The sequence below is a fragment of the Somniosus microcephalus genome, chromosome 6 (genome assembly GCF_052327205.1).
Source record: "Somniosus microcephalus isolate GS21.2 chromosome 6, FLI_Smic_1.0, whole genome shotgun sequence".
Lineage (NCBI taxonomy): Eukaryota > Metazoa > Chordata > Chondrichthyes > Squaliformes > Somniosidae > Somniosus > Somniosus microcephalus.
Window position 1 is genome coordinate 282,362,993 of NC_140992.1, and position 15,385 is coordinate 282,378,377.

The 15,385-nt window shown below is 50.0% G+C and overlaps 1 protein-coding gene across 2 annotated transcripts in view; it reads right to left on the minus strand.

Annotated features, from left to right (window-relative positions):
• Positions 1 to 808: 808 nt before the first annotated feature.
• The window catches only part of LOC147116787 (aldo-keto reductase family 1 member B1), a 66,678-nt gene continuing 52,101 nt past the window's right edge, over positions 809 to 15,385 (minus strand). The window contains exons 4-10 of one of the 2 annotated variants that reach the window (XM_085991973.1): positions 12,027 to 12,104; positions 8,373 to 8,489; positions 6,479 to 6,591; positions 3,973 to 4,060; positions 2,615 to 2,698; positions 1,696 to 1,778; positions 809 to 1,144 (exon numbers count right to left, since the gene is read on the minus strand). In XM_085991973.1, the coding sequence (XP_085848099.1) occupies positions 1,105 to 1,144; positions 1,696 to 1,778; positions 2,615 to 2,698; positions 3,973 to 4,060; positions 6,479 to 6,591; positions 8,373 to 8,489; positions 12,027 to 12,104 (603 nt within the window). In that variant the 3' untranslated portion in view covers positions 809 to 1,104. The remainder of the gene's footprint in view (positions 1,145 to 1,695; positions 1,779 to 2,614; positions 2,699 to 3,972; positions 4,061 to 6,478; positions 6,592 to 8,372; positions 8,490 to 12,026; positions 12,105 to 15,385) is intronic. The other variant, XM_085991975.1, reaches the window with a different exon arrangement.

Consider the following 15,385-nt stretch of genomic DNA (forward strand, 5'->3'; position numbering starts at 1 on the left):
TGATTCTATTATGAGGGAGTCTAGGACAACGGGACATAACCTTAAAAATCAGAGGCAGGCCATTCAGGAGAGAAGGTAGCAAAGTGTGATGGAAGCGTGGAACTCTTTCCCACAAAAAACAGTAGATGCTAGCTCAATTAACCATCACCGCAATTTTAAAATTCTCATCCTCGTTTTCCAATCCCTCCATGGCCTCACCGCTCCCTATCTCTCTAATCTCCTCCATGGCCTCACCGCTCCCTATCTCTCTAATCTCCTCCAGCCCCACAACCCTCCAAGATATTTGCGCTCCTCTAATTCTGCCTTTTTGAGCATCCCGATTTTAATCGCTCCACCATTGGCGGTCGTGCCTTCAGCTGCCTAGGCCCTAAGCTCTGGAATTCCCTCCCTAAACCTCTCCGCCTCTCTAACTCTTTCCTCCTTTAAGATGCTCCTTTAAACCCACCTCTTTGACCAAGCTTTTGGTCGCCTGCCCAAACATCTCATGTGGCTCAGTGTCAAACTTTGTTTTATATCGCTCTTGTGAAGCGCCTTGGGATGTTTTACTACGTTAAAGGTGCTATATAAATGTAAGTTGTTGTTAAATCGGAGATAGATATATTTTTGCCAGCCAAGGGTATAAATGAATATGGAGTCAGGGCGGGTGGACGGAGTTAAGATACAGATCAGCCATGATCGCATTGAATGGAGGAACAGGATCGAGGGGCTGAATGGCCTCCTCCTGTTCCCACCCACTAGAGGTTGGGGTCTGTCATTAAACAGATGGGGCGGGCGGCGGGGTCACCGATTAAATCAAAGGTGAAATTGCTGACAGTTTTTGAAAGTTTATTTTCCAAATTAAATCATCAAATTACCAAGAACAATGATCAGATAAAAGCGATACACCCGGCATCAGACACCACCCCCAAAACAGCCTCGACCCTCAAAACAACCCCAAACCCCTGCTGAAAGGGCAGGAGCAAGAAATTAGCCCAACAGGGAAACCTCACAATTATCCTCTTTACACAAACAATAGTTTTTAAAGAAGGCACCCCTAAACCCAGAGGCAAGAGGCAGCATCTGTGGAAGCTGGGGTCTGCACAGAGATACTTTCAGCTAGGCTGATCAGGAATCCTTAAATGGATAAAACCGGTGACCTTGCAACCTGGAGGAAGCAAATGAAACATCGAATTAATTCGCCTTATTCGCCAGGATTTATTTGTATATGTCAAGAGTAGGAAGTGAAATCCTCTACTTTGTATCGGCAGGAATCCATCCATCTCAGCCCATATTATTCCACACGAGCCACTCAGTCTAATCTCACTCTCCCGCTCACTCCCTGCACCCTTTAATATCCCACCAGTCTAATTTCACTCTCCCCCTCACTCCCCGCACCCTTTAATATCCCACCCAGTCTAATCCCCCGCAGCCTTTAATATCCCGCCCAGTCTAATCCCACTCTCCCCCTCACTCCCCACACCCTTTAATATCCCGCCCAGTCTAATCCCACTCTCCCCCACACCCTTTAATATCCCGCCCAGTCTAATCCCACTCTCCTGCTCACTCTCCATACCCTTTAATATCCCGCCCAGTCTAATCCCACTCTCCTGCTCACTCTCCATACCCTTTAATATCCCACCCAGTCTAATCCCACACTCCTGCCCGCTCCGTGCCCCGCCCCCGCGGTGAAGATAAGGCCACATTCGACCGACTTACACAGGTAACTGACAAACCCTCCAGTTTTTGTTTAATGCGAGCAGCGACTGCAGTTCCTCCTCGGTCAGCTCAAAATCAAAAATCTGCATCAAAAACAAGTCAATGTCAAGATGAAGCTTCACAAACCCTCACAAAAGAGTGCCCACTGGCCCAGCAGATACCTCGCCTCTTCACCAGCTGTGGCAGCTGCTGCCAATGTTTTTCACCCTCTCCTGGAGGCAGGACTTTGTGCCGAGGTCCCGGAGGAGGGATGGGGCAGGAAGACCCAAGTTCAACCTGCACATCCGGCCCCTCTCTTGACCTGGGATGCCGAGGACAATTGCAGTTTGCCAAAAATCAAACCTGGTCAGTGACCAAAGCTTCCCGTTACCCGGAGAGTTGAGATTTTATTTGAAGTCAGAGTCCCTAGGCATGAATTGGTTAATTTAGTCCACCTTATGTGCAGTATCGTGACCTTTGCCCTGGAGGGACGGCCCCTCTCATGCAATACAGGATCGTGTAACGGGGCCTCTGGGTTGTAACCCCCAGATTGTGTGCTGGTGCAAGACTGGTACGGGTAACTGAGGTATTAAGTGTGCAGTAAAAGGAAATGTTTTCTGAATCACAACAGTTCTGTAGAATCAAAAATACTTTCCTTCTCTGCCCATGAATCAATCCCCAGGGTCTAGCCTCCCCCCAGTCCCCCCCCCCCTTTCCGCAGGGTCCAGGCCCCCCCCCACCCCACTGCTGCTCTTGAGCATAGCAACACAGAGTGTATGGATACAGGGGAAAGATCAAACTCCAAAAGGGCCGCTGAACATTTTACTCTCATCACCAGTGGGTCAAAGCATATTCCACTATTTCCACCCTCTGATTAGGTGACCGGGTGGGCTGCTCCCATTGGCCGAACGACCAGGTGGGCTGTCTGTGAGAAATTTACCTCAGCGTTCTCCATGATCCTTGCTGGTGACACACTCTTTGGAATAGTTGCTATATTTCTCTGGACATGAAAACGCAACAAGACCTGTGTACGACAAAGGACAATTAGCTCCAAGGGAGAGGCATATAACAGACATAGAGTGCGGCTATGTATGAGAATCGATCCTGGGACTGGGTTTGAATCTTGCCCAGGCAGAGGATGAGGCCTCTCTTCACTGGAGCACTGTGGAGAGAAATGAGCAAAATAAAGCAAGTTTGGCAAACAGCCACAAGAACAGTGAAGGACTTCCTGAAGATAGACAGATGGCAGAATGGGCAGACAGGTGGAAGATGCAATTCAACATGGAGAAGTGTGAGGTAATACATTTTGGGAGGAAAAAGAATGAGAGTGAAAAGCCAATGGAAACACACTGAAGAATGTGGTGAAGAGAGAGAGACCCCAGGATCAGAAACAGAATCACCTGAAGGTGCAAGTGCAGATGGATAAACCCATGAAAAGGACAAAAGTATTTTGGTTTTATAAACAGGGACAGAGAGTACAAGAATAAAGAAGTGATGAATTTTTGTGACACTGGTGAGGTCACTGTTAGAGATTGTGGTCAGTTTTAGGTGCCTCATTATAGAAGGGACATTAAAGACACAGTGAGGAGAGGGTTAGGAGAAATTACTTTTCGTAAAGGGATGCAGGAGCATGGAATATCTTGACACGGAGTGGTTGAGGCAGGATTTTATTAAGGAAAAATGGGATAACTATTTGAAGCAGAGTAAGATACAGGGCTATGGGGAGAGAGCGGGTCAGTGGGATTAGTTTGGGATTGGTACAGGGCTATGGGGAGAGTGCAGGCAGTGGGATTAATTTGGGATTGATACAGGGCTATGGGGAGAGAGCGGGTCAGTGGGATTAGTTTGGGATTGGTACAGGGCTATGGGGAGAGTGCAGGCAGTGGGATTAATTTGGGATTGATACAGGACTATGGGGAGAGAGCAGTGCAGTGGGAATAGTTAGGGATTGATACAGGGCTATAGGGAGAGAGCGTGGCTGTGCAATTAGTTAGGGATTGATACAAGGCTATGGAAGAGAGCAGGGCAGTGAGATTAGTTTGGGATTGATTAGGGCTACGGGGAGAGCGGGGCAGTGAAATTAGTTTGGGACTGATGCAGGGCTATAGGGAGAGAGGCCATGGGATTGATATAGGGCTACGGGGAGAGCGGGGCAGTGAAATTAGTTTGGGATTGATACAGCATTGGCTGTCAACCATTCAGGTCTTAATCTGAGTTTTCACAATTAGACACTGCTTCCGTTTCTCGATCCTGAATTTGTAAACAAGCTTTTTAATCAATGTCCCACATCCATCGCACCTGGGCTGGGCTCTTCCTGTGCTTCTCTGCAATAACTTTCACCACTGGATCTTTGAGAAGGTCCTTTGGATCAGCAGACTCATTCAATCTGTAACAAGAAATTATTGATAAATTCATCAGTCTGCCCATGAACCTGTGTCTCTGGCAGAATTCCTCAAACTCCTGACTGAAGACATGGGACATGTGCTAGCTTTGCTTCAGACACCAGGACGTCCTGAGGGCTGGCATCTGTCTGAGGCGGAACCAGGCTGTTCGCAACCTTGGTGTCATATTTGACCGAGATGGGCTTCCGACCACATATCCGTGCCATCACTAAGACCGCCTAGTTCCACCTCCGTAACATCGCCCGACTCCACCCCTTCCTCAGCTCATCTGCTGCTGAAAACCTCATCCATGCCTTTTTTACCTTTAGACTTGACTATTCCAACGCTGTCCTGGCCAGCCTCCCACTGTCTACCCTCCGTAAACTTGAGGTCATCCAAAACTCGGCTGCTCGTGTCCTAACTCGCACCCAGTCCTGGTCACACATCACCCCTGTGCTCGCTGACCTACACTGGCTCCCGGTTAAACAACGCCTCAATTTTAAAGTTCTCATCCTTGTTTTCAAATATCTCCATGTCCTCGCCCCTCCCCATCTCTGTAACCATCACATGGACTGCAGCGGTTCAAGGCGGCGGCTCACCACCACCTTCTCAAGGGCAACTAGGGATGGGCAATAAATGCTGGCTTTGCCAGCGATGCCCACATCCCATGAATGAGTAAAAAAAAAACTCCTCCAGCCCCACACCCGTCCGAGATATCTGCGCTACTCCAATTCTGGCCTTGAGCATCCCCGATTTTCATCCATCCACCATTGGTGGCCGTGCATTTAGCTGCCTAGGCCCTAAGCTCTGGAATTCTCTCCCTAAACCTCTCTGCCTCTCTCCTCCCTTAAGACACTCCTTAAAGCTTACCTCTTTGACCAAGCTTTTGGTCATCTACTCTAGTATCGGTGTCAAATTATGTTTGATTACGCTCCTGGGAAGCACTGTGGGACGTTTTACTATGTTAAAGGCGCTATAGAAATGCAATTTGTTGTTATTGTTGTGTGAAGATAAATGCCGAACCTGGGATGGTACTGACCCACATTGACGAGGATGATCCCAGGCACTGGGCTAGAGGGATGCAAACACTCCAGAGGTCCAGTGGGCAGGTTTAGGACGAGGGCAGAAGGGGCTGAGCTGTGATGCTGACTTGTACTCGCACATGGAGGGCGGGCTCTGGGCGCGAGACACTGCCATCAGGATGGAGGAAAGGTGGGGGAGGATATTAAAGGAAAGTATGGAACAGCCAATGAGCTTGTGCGAGCCACTGTAATCTGCTCACCATTTATCTAATCACACAGACAGAGACATAGGAACATAAGAAATAAGAACAGTAGTAGTACATATGGCCCCTCGAGCCTGCTCCGCCATTCAATAAGACCATGGCTGATCATCTACCTCAACTCCACTTTCCTGCCCGATCTCCATATCCCTTGATTCCAAAAATCTATCGATCTCAGCCTTGAATATACTCAATGACTGAGCCTCCACAGCCCTCTGGGGCAGAGAATTCCAAAGATTCACAACCCTCTGAGTGAAGAAATTCCTCCTCAGCTCAGTCCTAAATGGCCGACCCCTTATCCTGAGACTGTGACCCATAGTTCTAGACTCTCCAGCCAGGGGAAATAACCTCTCAGCATCTACCCTGTCAATCCCCCTCAGAATCTTGTATGTTTCAGTGAGATCACCTTTCATTCTTCTAAACTCCAGAGAGTATCGGCCCATTCTACACAATCTCATCATAGGACAGCCCTCTCATCCCAGGAATCAATCTAGTGAACCTTCGTTGCACCGCCTCCAAGGCAAGTACTGTATATTCTTCCTTAGATAAGGAGACCAAAATTGTGCACAGTACTCCAGGTGCGGTCTCACCAAGGCCCTGTACAATTGTTGTAAGACTTCCTTACTCTTATACTCCAACCCCCTTGCAATAAAGGCCAACATGAGGCACACACAGAGACTGAGACACACACACAGCCAATGCTCTTGCGAGCGCCTGTAATCTGTGGTCACAGACTCCTCCCCATTTAACAAACCCTCTGAAGAGTTGAATAAACAAAAGAAGCTTCTCAAAAATGAAGCTTTGAACTAAAATAAACCAAAAGCACAAATCTAGATTAACCCAATCTTTGATTTTGTGGATATTCCCAAGGCCTCCGAAGCACAGAATAAATATTGTCTTGCACAGCACGTAATCGTCGCCATCACTTTCTGTATTTCAGATATTGAGCAAGCTCTCTTCAATGAGCAAATTGATACAGTGTGAACTCTCTCCTGTGGAAATCACATCAGGTCTGGTCCAATACTCTTTAGTTGACTTCCTCCAGTCCTGTCATCACAGATTGTCAAATCTAGGGAGCTGCAATGGAACACTGAAAGGACAATGCCAGCAGTGGGGCTTCTTACTGTCTCATTATACTCACTTGGCCTGAGTACGACCAGGAGACCCGAGTGGGCTAAACGCTGTCACCACGATGTCTCTGGACGAACAGAACTCCACCAGCTCAGGCTGAGTCAGGTACGGATGAAGTTCCACCTGTAAATAAAACTGACATGAAGAAGCTAAAAAAAGGACCCGTGAGACACCTGACACTGCACACCGGCATTTGGTCATTTCTGTACTTGGACCCTTAAAGCTCTTTGCTCTTCCAGTTTCTAGTTTCCCTCCATTAAGAAAATATTCTGATTTATCTTTCTCAGATCCAAAATGGATGCTCTCACACTTCCCCACACTGAACTCCAGCTTTGCCCACTCATTTAGTCTGTCTATGTCCCTTTGCAAATATTTTGTATGTGTCTTCACAGTAGAAAAGACAAAAAGCATACCAAAAATGGTGGAGAACTAAGAGTGAGGAACTTAAAGTAATTAATAGCAGTAGAGAAAAAGTACTTGAGAAACTAATGAAACTAAAAGCCAACAAATCCCGTTCTGATGAAAGGTCATCGACCTGAAACGTTAACTCTGTCTCTCTCTCCACAGATGTTGCCTGACCTGCTGAGTATTTCCAGCATTTTCTGTTTTTATCACATATTAGTACCCGTGGAGGTGCCGCAATTGGATAGAGTTACTATAGATAAGGAAGAAATACTGAAGCAAATTATTGGAACAGAGATTATGGATAAAGGAAATGCGGAGGATGTTAGAGTCATTACGGCACAGGAGGCCGCCATTTGGCCCATCGAGTCCATGCTGGCTCTCTGTAGAGCAATCCAGTCAGTCCCATTCCCCCGCTCTATCCCCGTAGCCCTGCAAGTTTATTTCCCTCAAGTGCCTATCCAATTTCCTTCTGAAAACATTGAGTGTCTCCGCTTCCACCACCCTCGTTGGCAGCGAGTTCCAGGTCCTCACCACTCGCTGCGTAAAAAAGTTCTTCCTCACATCTCCCCTGTATCTCTTGCCCAAAACCTTAAATCTGTGTCCCCTAGTCCTTGTACCATCAGCTCCAAGGAGAACAACCCCAGCTTCTCCAACCTAACCTTGCAGCTAAAATCCCTCATCCCTGGAACCATTCTGATAAATCTCCTCTGCACCCTCTCAAGGACCTTCACATCCTTCCTAAAGTGTGGTGACCAGAACTGGATGCAATACTCTATTTGTGGCCCAACTTCCCTGCTTTTGTACTCATATGAAGCCCAAGATCCCATATGCTTTGCTAACTATTCTCTCAATATGTCCTGCCACCTTCAAAGATCTATGCACATGAACCCACAGGTCTCTCTGTCCCTGTTGTATATGGATTTTCAGAAGGTGTCTACCGCACGGGGACTTGTTGATAAAATTAAGGTGTTAGACATATTGAAAATATGTTATTAAAAATATTAAAATTATTGGACATATATCGCCGTTCCTTCATCGTCGCTGGGTCAATATCCTAGATCTCCCTGCCTAACAGCACTGTGGGAGCACCTTCACCACACGGACTGCAGCGGTTCAAGGCGGCGGCTCACCACCACCTTCTCGAGGGGCAACAAATGCCGGCCTTGCCAGCGACGCCCACATCCCGTGAATAAATAATTAAAAATATAAAGGTTGTGTGGTAGTGAGGATAGGAAGTTGGTTAAAGGATAGAAACACAGAGTAGTGGTTAACGGATGTTTTATATCTGGAAGGATGTAAACAATGGAGTCCCCAGGGTCAGTGTTGGGAAATTTATTTGTGCGTGAGATCTGACTGGGGTATACAGGCGAGGAGGATGGCAAGGGAGTTCAGGAGGACATAGATAGATGGAATAGGTTGATCAATATGGGCTTTGTAAATCAATTCACAAGGTGACGTTGACGAGATTTCATAGTCCATCCAGTAGTGAAGATAATTACCTGATTGACTGCAGGAGTTATACGAGCCACTGACAGGAGTCTTTGCAGCTGAGAAATGTTAAAATTGGAAACACCGATAGATTTCACCAGCCCCTCATCCACCAGAGCCTCCATCGCCTGTTGGTAACAGGAAAGCAACATTTCTGTACTGTGAGGGCACACCATGTCAGCAAGGCCTGTAGAAAGATCTAGAACTGGCAATCAAAATCTATACCATGCCTCATGTGACAGGCAGTGTGCTCAACCCTGCAGAACGGGGCGTGCGCGCTCAACCCTGCAGAACGGGGCGTGCGCGCTCAACCCTGCAGAACGGGGCGTGCGCGCTCAACCCTGCAGAACGGGGCGTGCGCGCTCAACCCTGCAGAACGGGGCGTGCGCGCTCAACCCTGCAGAACGGGGCGTGCGCGCTCAACCCTGCAGAACGGGGCGTGCGCGCTCAACCCTGCAGAACGGGGCGTGCGCGCTCAACCCTGCAGAACGGGGCGTGCGCGCTCAACCCTGCAGAACGGGGCGTGCGCGCTCAACCCTGCAGAACGGGGCGTGCGCGCTCAACCCTGCAGAACGGGGCGTGCGCGCTCAACCCTGCAGAACGGGGCGTGCGCGCTCAACCCTGCAGAACGGGGCGTGCGCGCTCAACCCTGCAGAACGGGGCGTGCGCGCTCAACCCTGCAGAACGGGGCGTGCGCGCTCAACCCTGCAGAACGGGGCGTGCGCGCTCAACCCTGCAGAACGGGGCGTGCGCGCTCAACCCTGCAGAACGGGGCGTGCGCGCTCAACCCTGCAGAACGGGGCGTGCGCGCTCAACCCTGCAGAACGGGGCGTGCGCGCTCAACCCTGCAGAACGGGGCGTGCGCGCTCAACCCTGCAGAACGGGGCGTGCGCGCTCAACCCTGCAGAACGGGGCGTGCGCGCTCAACCCTGCAGAACGGGGCGTGCGCGCTCAACCCTGCAGAACGGGGCGTGCGCGCTCAACCCTGCAGAACGGGGCGTGCGCGCTCAACCCTGCAGAACGGGGCGTGCGCGCTCAACCCTGCAGAACGGGGCGTGCGCGCTCAACCCTGCAGAACGGGGCGTGCGCGCTCAACCCTGCAGAACGGGGCGTGCGCGCTCAACCCTGCAGAACGGGGCGTGCGCGCTCAACCCTGCAGAACGGGGCGTGCGCGCTCAACCCTGCAGAACGGGGCGTGCGCGCTCAACCCTGCAGAACGGGGCGTGCGCGCTCAACCCTGCAGAACGGGGCGTGCGCGCTCAACCCTGCAGAACGGGGCGTGCGCGCTCAACCCTGCAGAACGGGGCGTGCGCGCTCAACCCTGCAGAACGGGGCGTGCGCGCTCAACCCTGCAGAACGGGGCGTGCGCGCTCAACCCTGCAGAACGGGGCGTGCGCGCTCAACCCTGCAGAACGGGGCGTGCGCGCTCAACCCTGCAGAACGGGGCGTGCGCGCTCAACCCTGCAGAACGGGGCGTGCGCGCTCAACCCTGCAGAACGGGGCGTGCGCGCTCAACCCTGCAGAACGGGGCGTGCGCGCTCAACCCTGCAGAACGGGGCGTGCGCGCTCAACCCTGCAGAACGGGGCGTGCGCGCTCAACCCTGCAGAACGGGGCGTGCGCGCTCAACCCTGCAGAACGGGGCGTGCGCGCTCAACCCTGCAGAACGGGGCGTGCGCGCTCAACCCTGCAGAACGGGGCGTGCGCGCTCAACCCTGCAGAACGGGGCGTGCGCGCTCAACCCTGCAGAACGGGGCGTGCGCGCTCAACCCTGCAGAACGGGGCGTGCGCGCTCAACCCTGCAGAACGGGGCGTGCGCGCTCAACCCTGCAGAACGGGGCGTGCGCGCTCAACCCTGCAGAACGGGGCGTGCGCGCTCAACCCTGCAGAACGGGGCGTGCGCGCTCAACCCTGCAGAACGGGGCGTGCGCGCTCAACCCTGCAGAACGGGGCGTGCGCGCTCAACCCTGCAGAACGGGGCGTGCGCGCTCAACCCTGCAGAACGGGGCGTGCGCGCTCAACCCTGCAGAACGGGGCGTGCGCGCTCAACCCTGCAGAACGGGGCGTGCGCGCTCAACCCTGCAGAACGGGGCGTGCGCGCTCAACCCTGCAGAACGGGGCGTGCGCGCTCAACCCTGCAGAACGGGGCGTGCGCGCTCAACCCTGCAGAACGGGGCGTGCGCGCTCAACCCTGCAGAACGGGGCGTGCGCGCTCAACCCTGCAGAACGGGGAGTGAGCGCTCAACCCTGCAGAACGGGGAGTGAGCGCTCACCCCTATAGAACAGCGACTGCACCCTCAACCCTATGGAACAGGCAGTGCGCTCTCAACCCTAGAGAACAGGCAGTGCGCGCTCAACCCTAGAGAACAGGCAGTGCGCGCTCAACCCTAGAGAACAGGGAGTGAGTGCTCACCCCTATAGAACAGGGAGTGCGCGCTCAACCCTAGAGAACAGGCAGTGCGCTCAACCCTATGAACAGGGAGTGCGCGCTCAACCCTAGAGAACAGGGAGTGCGCGCTCAACCCTAGAGAACAGGGAGTGCGCGCTCAACCCTAGAGAACACCCTAAGGGTGGCATAGTGGTTAGCACTGTTGCCTCACAGCGCCAGGGACCCGGGTTCGAATCCGGCCTCGGGTGACTGTCTGTGTGGAGTTTGCACATTCTCCCCGTGTTTGCGTGGGTTTTCTCCGGGTGCTCCGGTTTCCTCCCACAGTCCAAAGATGTGCGGGGTTAGGTTGATTGGCTATGATAAAAATTGACCCTTAGTGTTAGGGGGATTAAATACGTGGGGTTATGGGGATAGGGTGGGATATGTGTAGGGGTTACGGGGATCGGGTGGGATATGTGTCGGTGCAGGCTTGATGGGCCGAAATGGCCTCTATCTGTACTGTGAGGTTTCTGTGATTTCTGTGAACAGGGAGTGCGCACTCAACCCTAGAGAACAGGGAGTGCGCGCTCAACCCTAGAGAACAGGCAGTGCGCTCAACCCTATAGAACAGGGAGTGAACGCTCACCCCTATAGAACAGGGAGTGCGCGCTCAACCCTAGAGAACAGGGAGTGCGCGCTCAACCCTATAGAACAGGCAGTGCGCGCTCAACCCTATAGAACAGGGAGTGCGCGCTCAACCCTAGAGAACAGGGAGTGCGCGCTCAACCCTAGAGAACAGGGAGTGAACGCTCACCCCTATAGAACAGGGAGTGCGCGCTCAACCCTATAGAACAGGGAGTGCGCGCTCAACCCTATAGAACAGGGAGTGCGCTCAACCCTATAGAACAGGCAGTGCGCGCTCAACCCTATAGAACAGGGAGTGCGCGCTCAACCCTACAGAACAGGGAGTGAGCGTGCAACCCTACAGAACAGGGATTGCGTGTGCAACCCTATAGAACAGGGAGTGCGCTCATTCTTATAGAACAGCGAGAGAGCTCATCCCTATAGAGCACACTCGACCCCGCAGAAGTTCTCGATCTTGGCCAGACAGGCAGCAGGGGCAAGTTGGCACTTCCCATATCCTGCACCTGTCTCAGGAAGAACAGTGATGCCAAGGAGCTGGGAACCCACAGGATTCCCAAAATCAGTTATTCCCAGCTTCTATCCTAGGCGTCCTGCCTTCGGTGTCGATTCGTTGTTAACAAATCGATTTGCAATAATATTCCACTCAAGACTCACCTTCCACGTGTCCACGTAGTCAATCTCACTCACCAGCACGCTGCCGTCGCACGCAGGAAACAGCTCACCCAACACTTTCTGTTCAAGAGAAAATGATTTATTGTGTATAACACAGGTATATCAGAGTATTACTGTGAGGGGTGTGGGGTAGATCAGTGTTACAGTGAGGGGTATATCAGAGCGTTACTGTGAGGGGTGTGGGGGATATCAGAGCATTAGTGAGGGATGTGATGTATCAGTGTTAGTGAGGGGTGTGGTTTATATCAGTGTTATAGTGCTTCTGAGAGCACCGTGTGTGGAACTGGGCTCCGCGCTATAGGAAGGATATTGAGGCTTTAGGGAGGGTACAAATATGAAAAAAGAATTGAAAAAAACAAAATTAAAAGCTCTTTATCTGAATGCATGCAGCATTTGTAACAAGATAGATGAGTTGACGGCACAAATAGAAATAAATGGGTATGATCTGATAGCCATTACAGAGACATGGTTGCAAGGTGAATATTATGGGGTATTTGACATTTCGGAAGGATAGGCAGAAAGGAAAAGGAGGTGGGGTAGTTCTGTTAATAAAGGATGAGATCAGTACAGTAGTGAGAAATGATACTGGCTCAGAAGATCAAGATGTAGAATCAGTTTGGGTGGAGATAAGAAATAATAAGGGAAAGAAGTCACTGGTGGGAGTGGTCTACAGGCTCTTGAACAGTAGCTACACAATAGGACAGAGTATAAATCAAGAAATAATAGAGGCTTGTAAGAAAGGTACTGCAATAATCATGGGCGATTTTAATCTTCATCCAGATTAGACAAATCAAATTGGCAATGAGGAAGAGTTCATAGAGTGTATTCGGGATGGTTTCTTAGAACAATACGTTGTGGAACCAACCAGGGAGCAGGCTATTTTAGATCTGGTAATGTATAATGAGACAGGATTAATTAATGATCTCATAGTAAAGGATCCTCTAGGGAAAAGTGATCATAGCATGTTAGAATTTCAAATTCAGTTTGAGGGTGAGAAACTTGGGTCTCAAACTAGTGTCCGGAACTTAAATAAAGGCAATTACAAAGGCATGAAGACAGAGTTGGCTAAAGTGGACTGGGAAAGTAGATTAAAGGGTAAGATGGTAGACAAGCAATGGCAGACATTTAAAGAGTTATTTCATAACTCTCAGCAAAGATATATTCCAGTGAGAAAGAGAGACTCCAAGGGATGAATGAACCATCCGTGGCTAACTAAAGAAATTAAGGATGGTATCAAATTGAAAACAGTGCTGCGAAGATTAGTGGTAGGCCAGAGGATTGGGAAATTTTTAGAAACCAGCAAAGGATGACTAAAAAAGTAAAGAGAGAGAAGATAAGAAGACAAGAACATAAGACGTAGGAGCAGGAGTACGCCATTTGGCCCCTCGAGCCTGCTCCGCCATTCCATAAGATCATGGCTGATCTGATCTTGGCCTCAACTCCACTTCCCTGCCCGCTCCCCATAACTCCCTTACCTTTCAAAAATCTGTCTATCGCCACCTTAAATATATTCAATGACCCAGCCTCCACAGCTCTCTGGGGAAGAGAATTCCAAAAGATTCACAACCCTCAGAGAAGAAATTCCTCCTCATTTCTGATTTAAAATGGTGCCCCCTTAATCTGAAATTATGCCCCCTAGTTTTAGATTCCCCCACGAGGGGAAACATCCTCTCTGCATCTACCCTGTCAAGCCCCTTCAGAATCTTATATGTTTCAATAAGATCCCCTCTCATTCTTCTAAACTCCAATGAGTATAGGCCCAACCTGCTCAACCTTTCTTCATAAGACAACCCCTTCATCTCCGGAATCAACCTCGTGAACCTTCTCTGAACTGCCTCCAATGCAAGTATATCCTTCCTTAAATAAGGAGACCAAAACTGTACACAGTACTCCAGGTGTGGTCTCACCAATGCCCTGTACAGTTGTAACAGGACTTCCCTACTTTTATACTCCATTCCCTTTGCAATAAAGGCCAACACTCCATTTGCCTTCCTAATTACTTGCTGTACCTGCATGCTAACTTTTTGTCTTTCATGTACAAGAACCCCCAGATCCCTCTGTACCGCAGCATTTTGTAGTCTCCCTCCATTTAAATAATAATTTGCTTTTTTATTTTTCCTACCAAAGTGGATAACCTCACATTTTCCCACATTATACTCCATCTGCCAAATTTTTGCCCACTCACTTAACCTGTCTATATCCCTTTGGAGATTCTTTGCGTCCTCCACACAATTTGCTTTCCCACCTATATTTGTATCATCAGCAAATTTGGCTACATTACACTTGGTCCCTTCATCCAAGTCATTAATAGATTGTAACTAGTTGAGGCCCCAGCACTGATCCCTGCGGCACCCCACTAGTTACAGCTTGCCAACCTGAAAATGACCCATTTATCCCAACTCTGTTTTCTGTTATTTAGCCAATAGATTATGAGAGTAAACTAGCAAGAAATAGAAAAACAGACAGTAAGAGCTTCTACAGGTATATAAAAAGGAAGAGAGTAACTACAGTAAACGTTGGTCCCTTAGAGGATGAGACTGGGGAATTAATAATGGGAAACAGGGAAATGGCAGAGACTTTGAACAAATATTTTGTATCGGAACTTGCCAGAGAGAGTGCAGCGAAAATTCACCAGACTGATTCCTGGGATGGCAGGACTGTCGTATGAGGAGAGATTGGGTCGACTAGGCCTGTATTCACTAGAGTTTAGAAGAATGAGAGGGGATCTCATTGAAACGTATAAAATTCTGACAGGGCTAGACAGACTGGATGCAGGGAGGATGTTTCCCCTGGCTCGGGGGTCTAGAACGAGGGGTCACAGTCTCAGGATATGGGGTAGGACATTTAGGACTGAGATGAGGAGAAATTTCTTCACTCAGAGGGTAGTGAACCTGTGGAATTCTCTATCAGAAGGTTGTGGAGGCCAAGTCACTAAATATATTTAAGAAGGAGATAGGTAGATTTTCAGACACAAAAGGCATCAAGGAGTATGGGGAGAGAGCAGGAATATGGTATTGAGATAGAAGATCAGCCATGATCATATTGAATGGCGGAGCAGGCTCGAAGGGCCGAATGGCCTACTCCTGCTCCTATTTTTCTATGTTTCTAAAATAATCACCATCACTAGAGAAAAAGTATTAGGAAAACTAATGGGACTAAAGGTGGACAAGTCCCCTGAACCTGATGGCCTGCATCCTAGGTTCTTAAAAGAAGTGGCTGCAGAGATAGTGGATGCATTGGTTGTAATCTACCAAAATTCCCTGGATTCTGGAGAGGTCCCAGTGGATTGGAAAACCACAAATGTAACACCCCTATTCAAGAAAGGAGGGAGACAGAAAGCA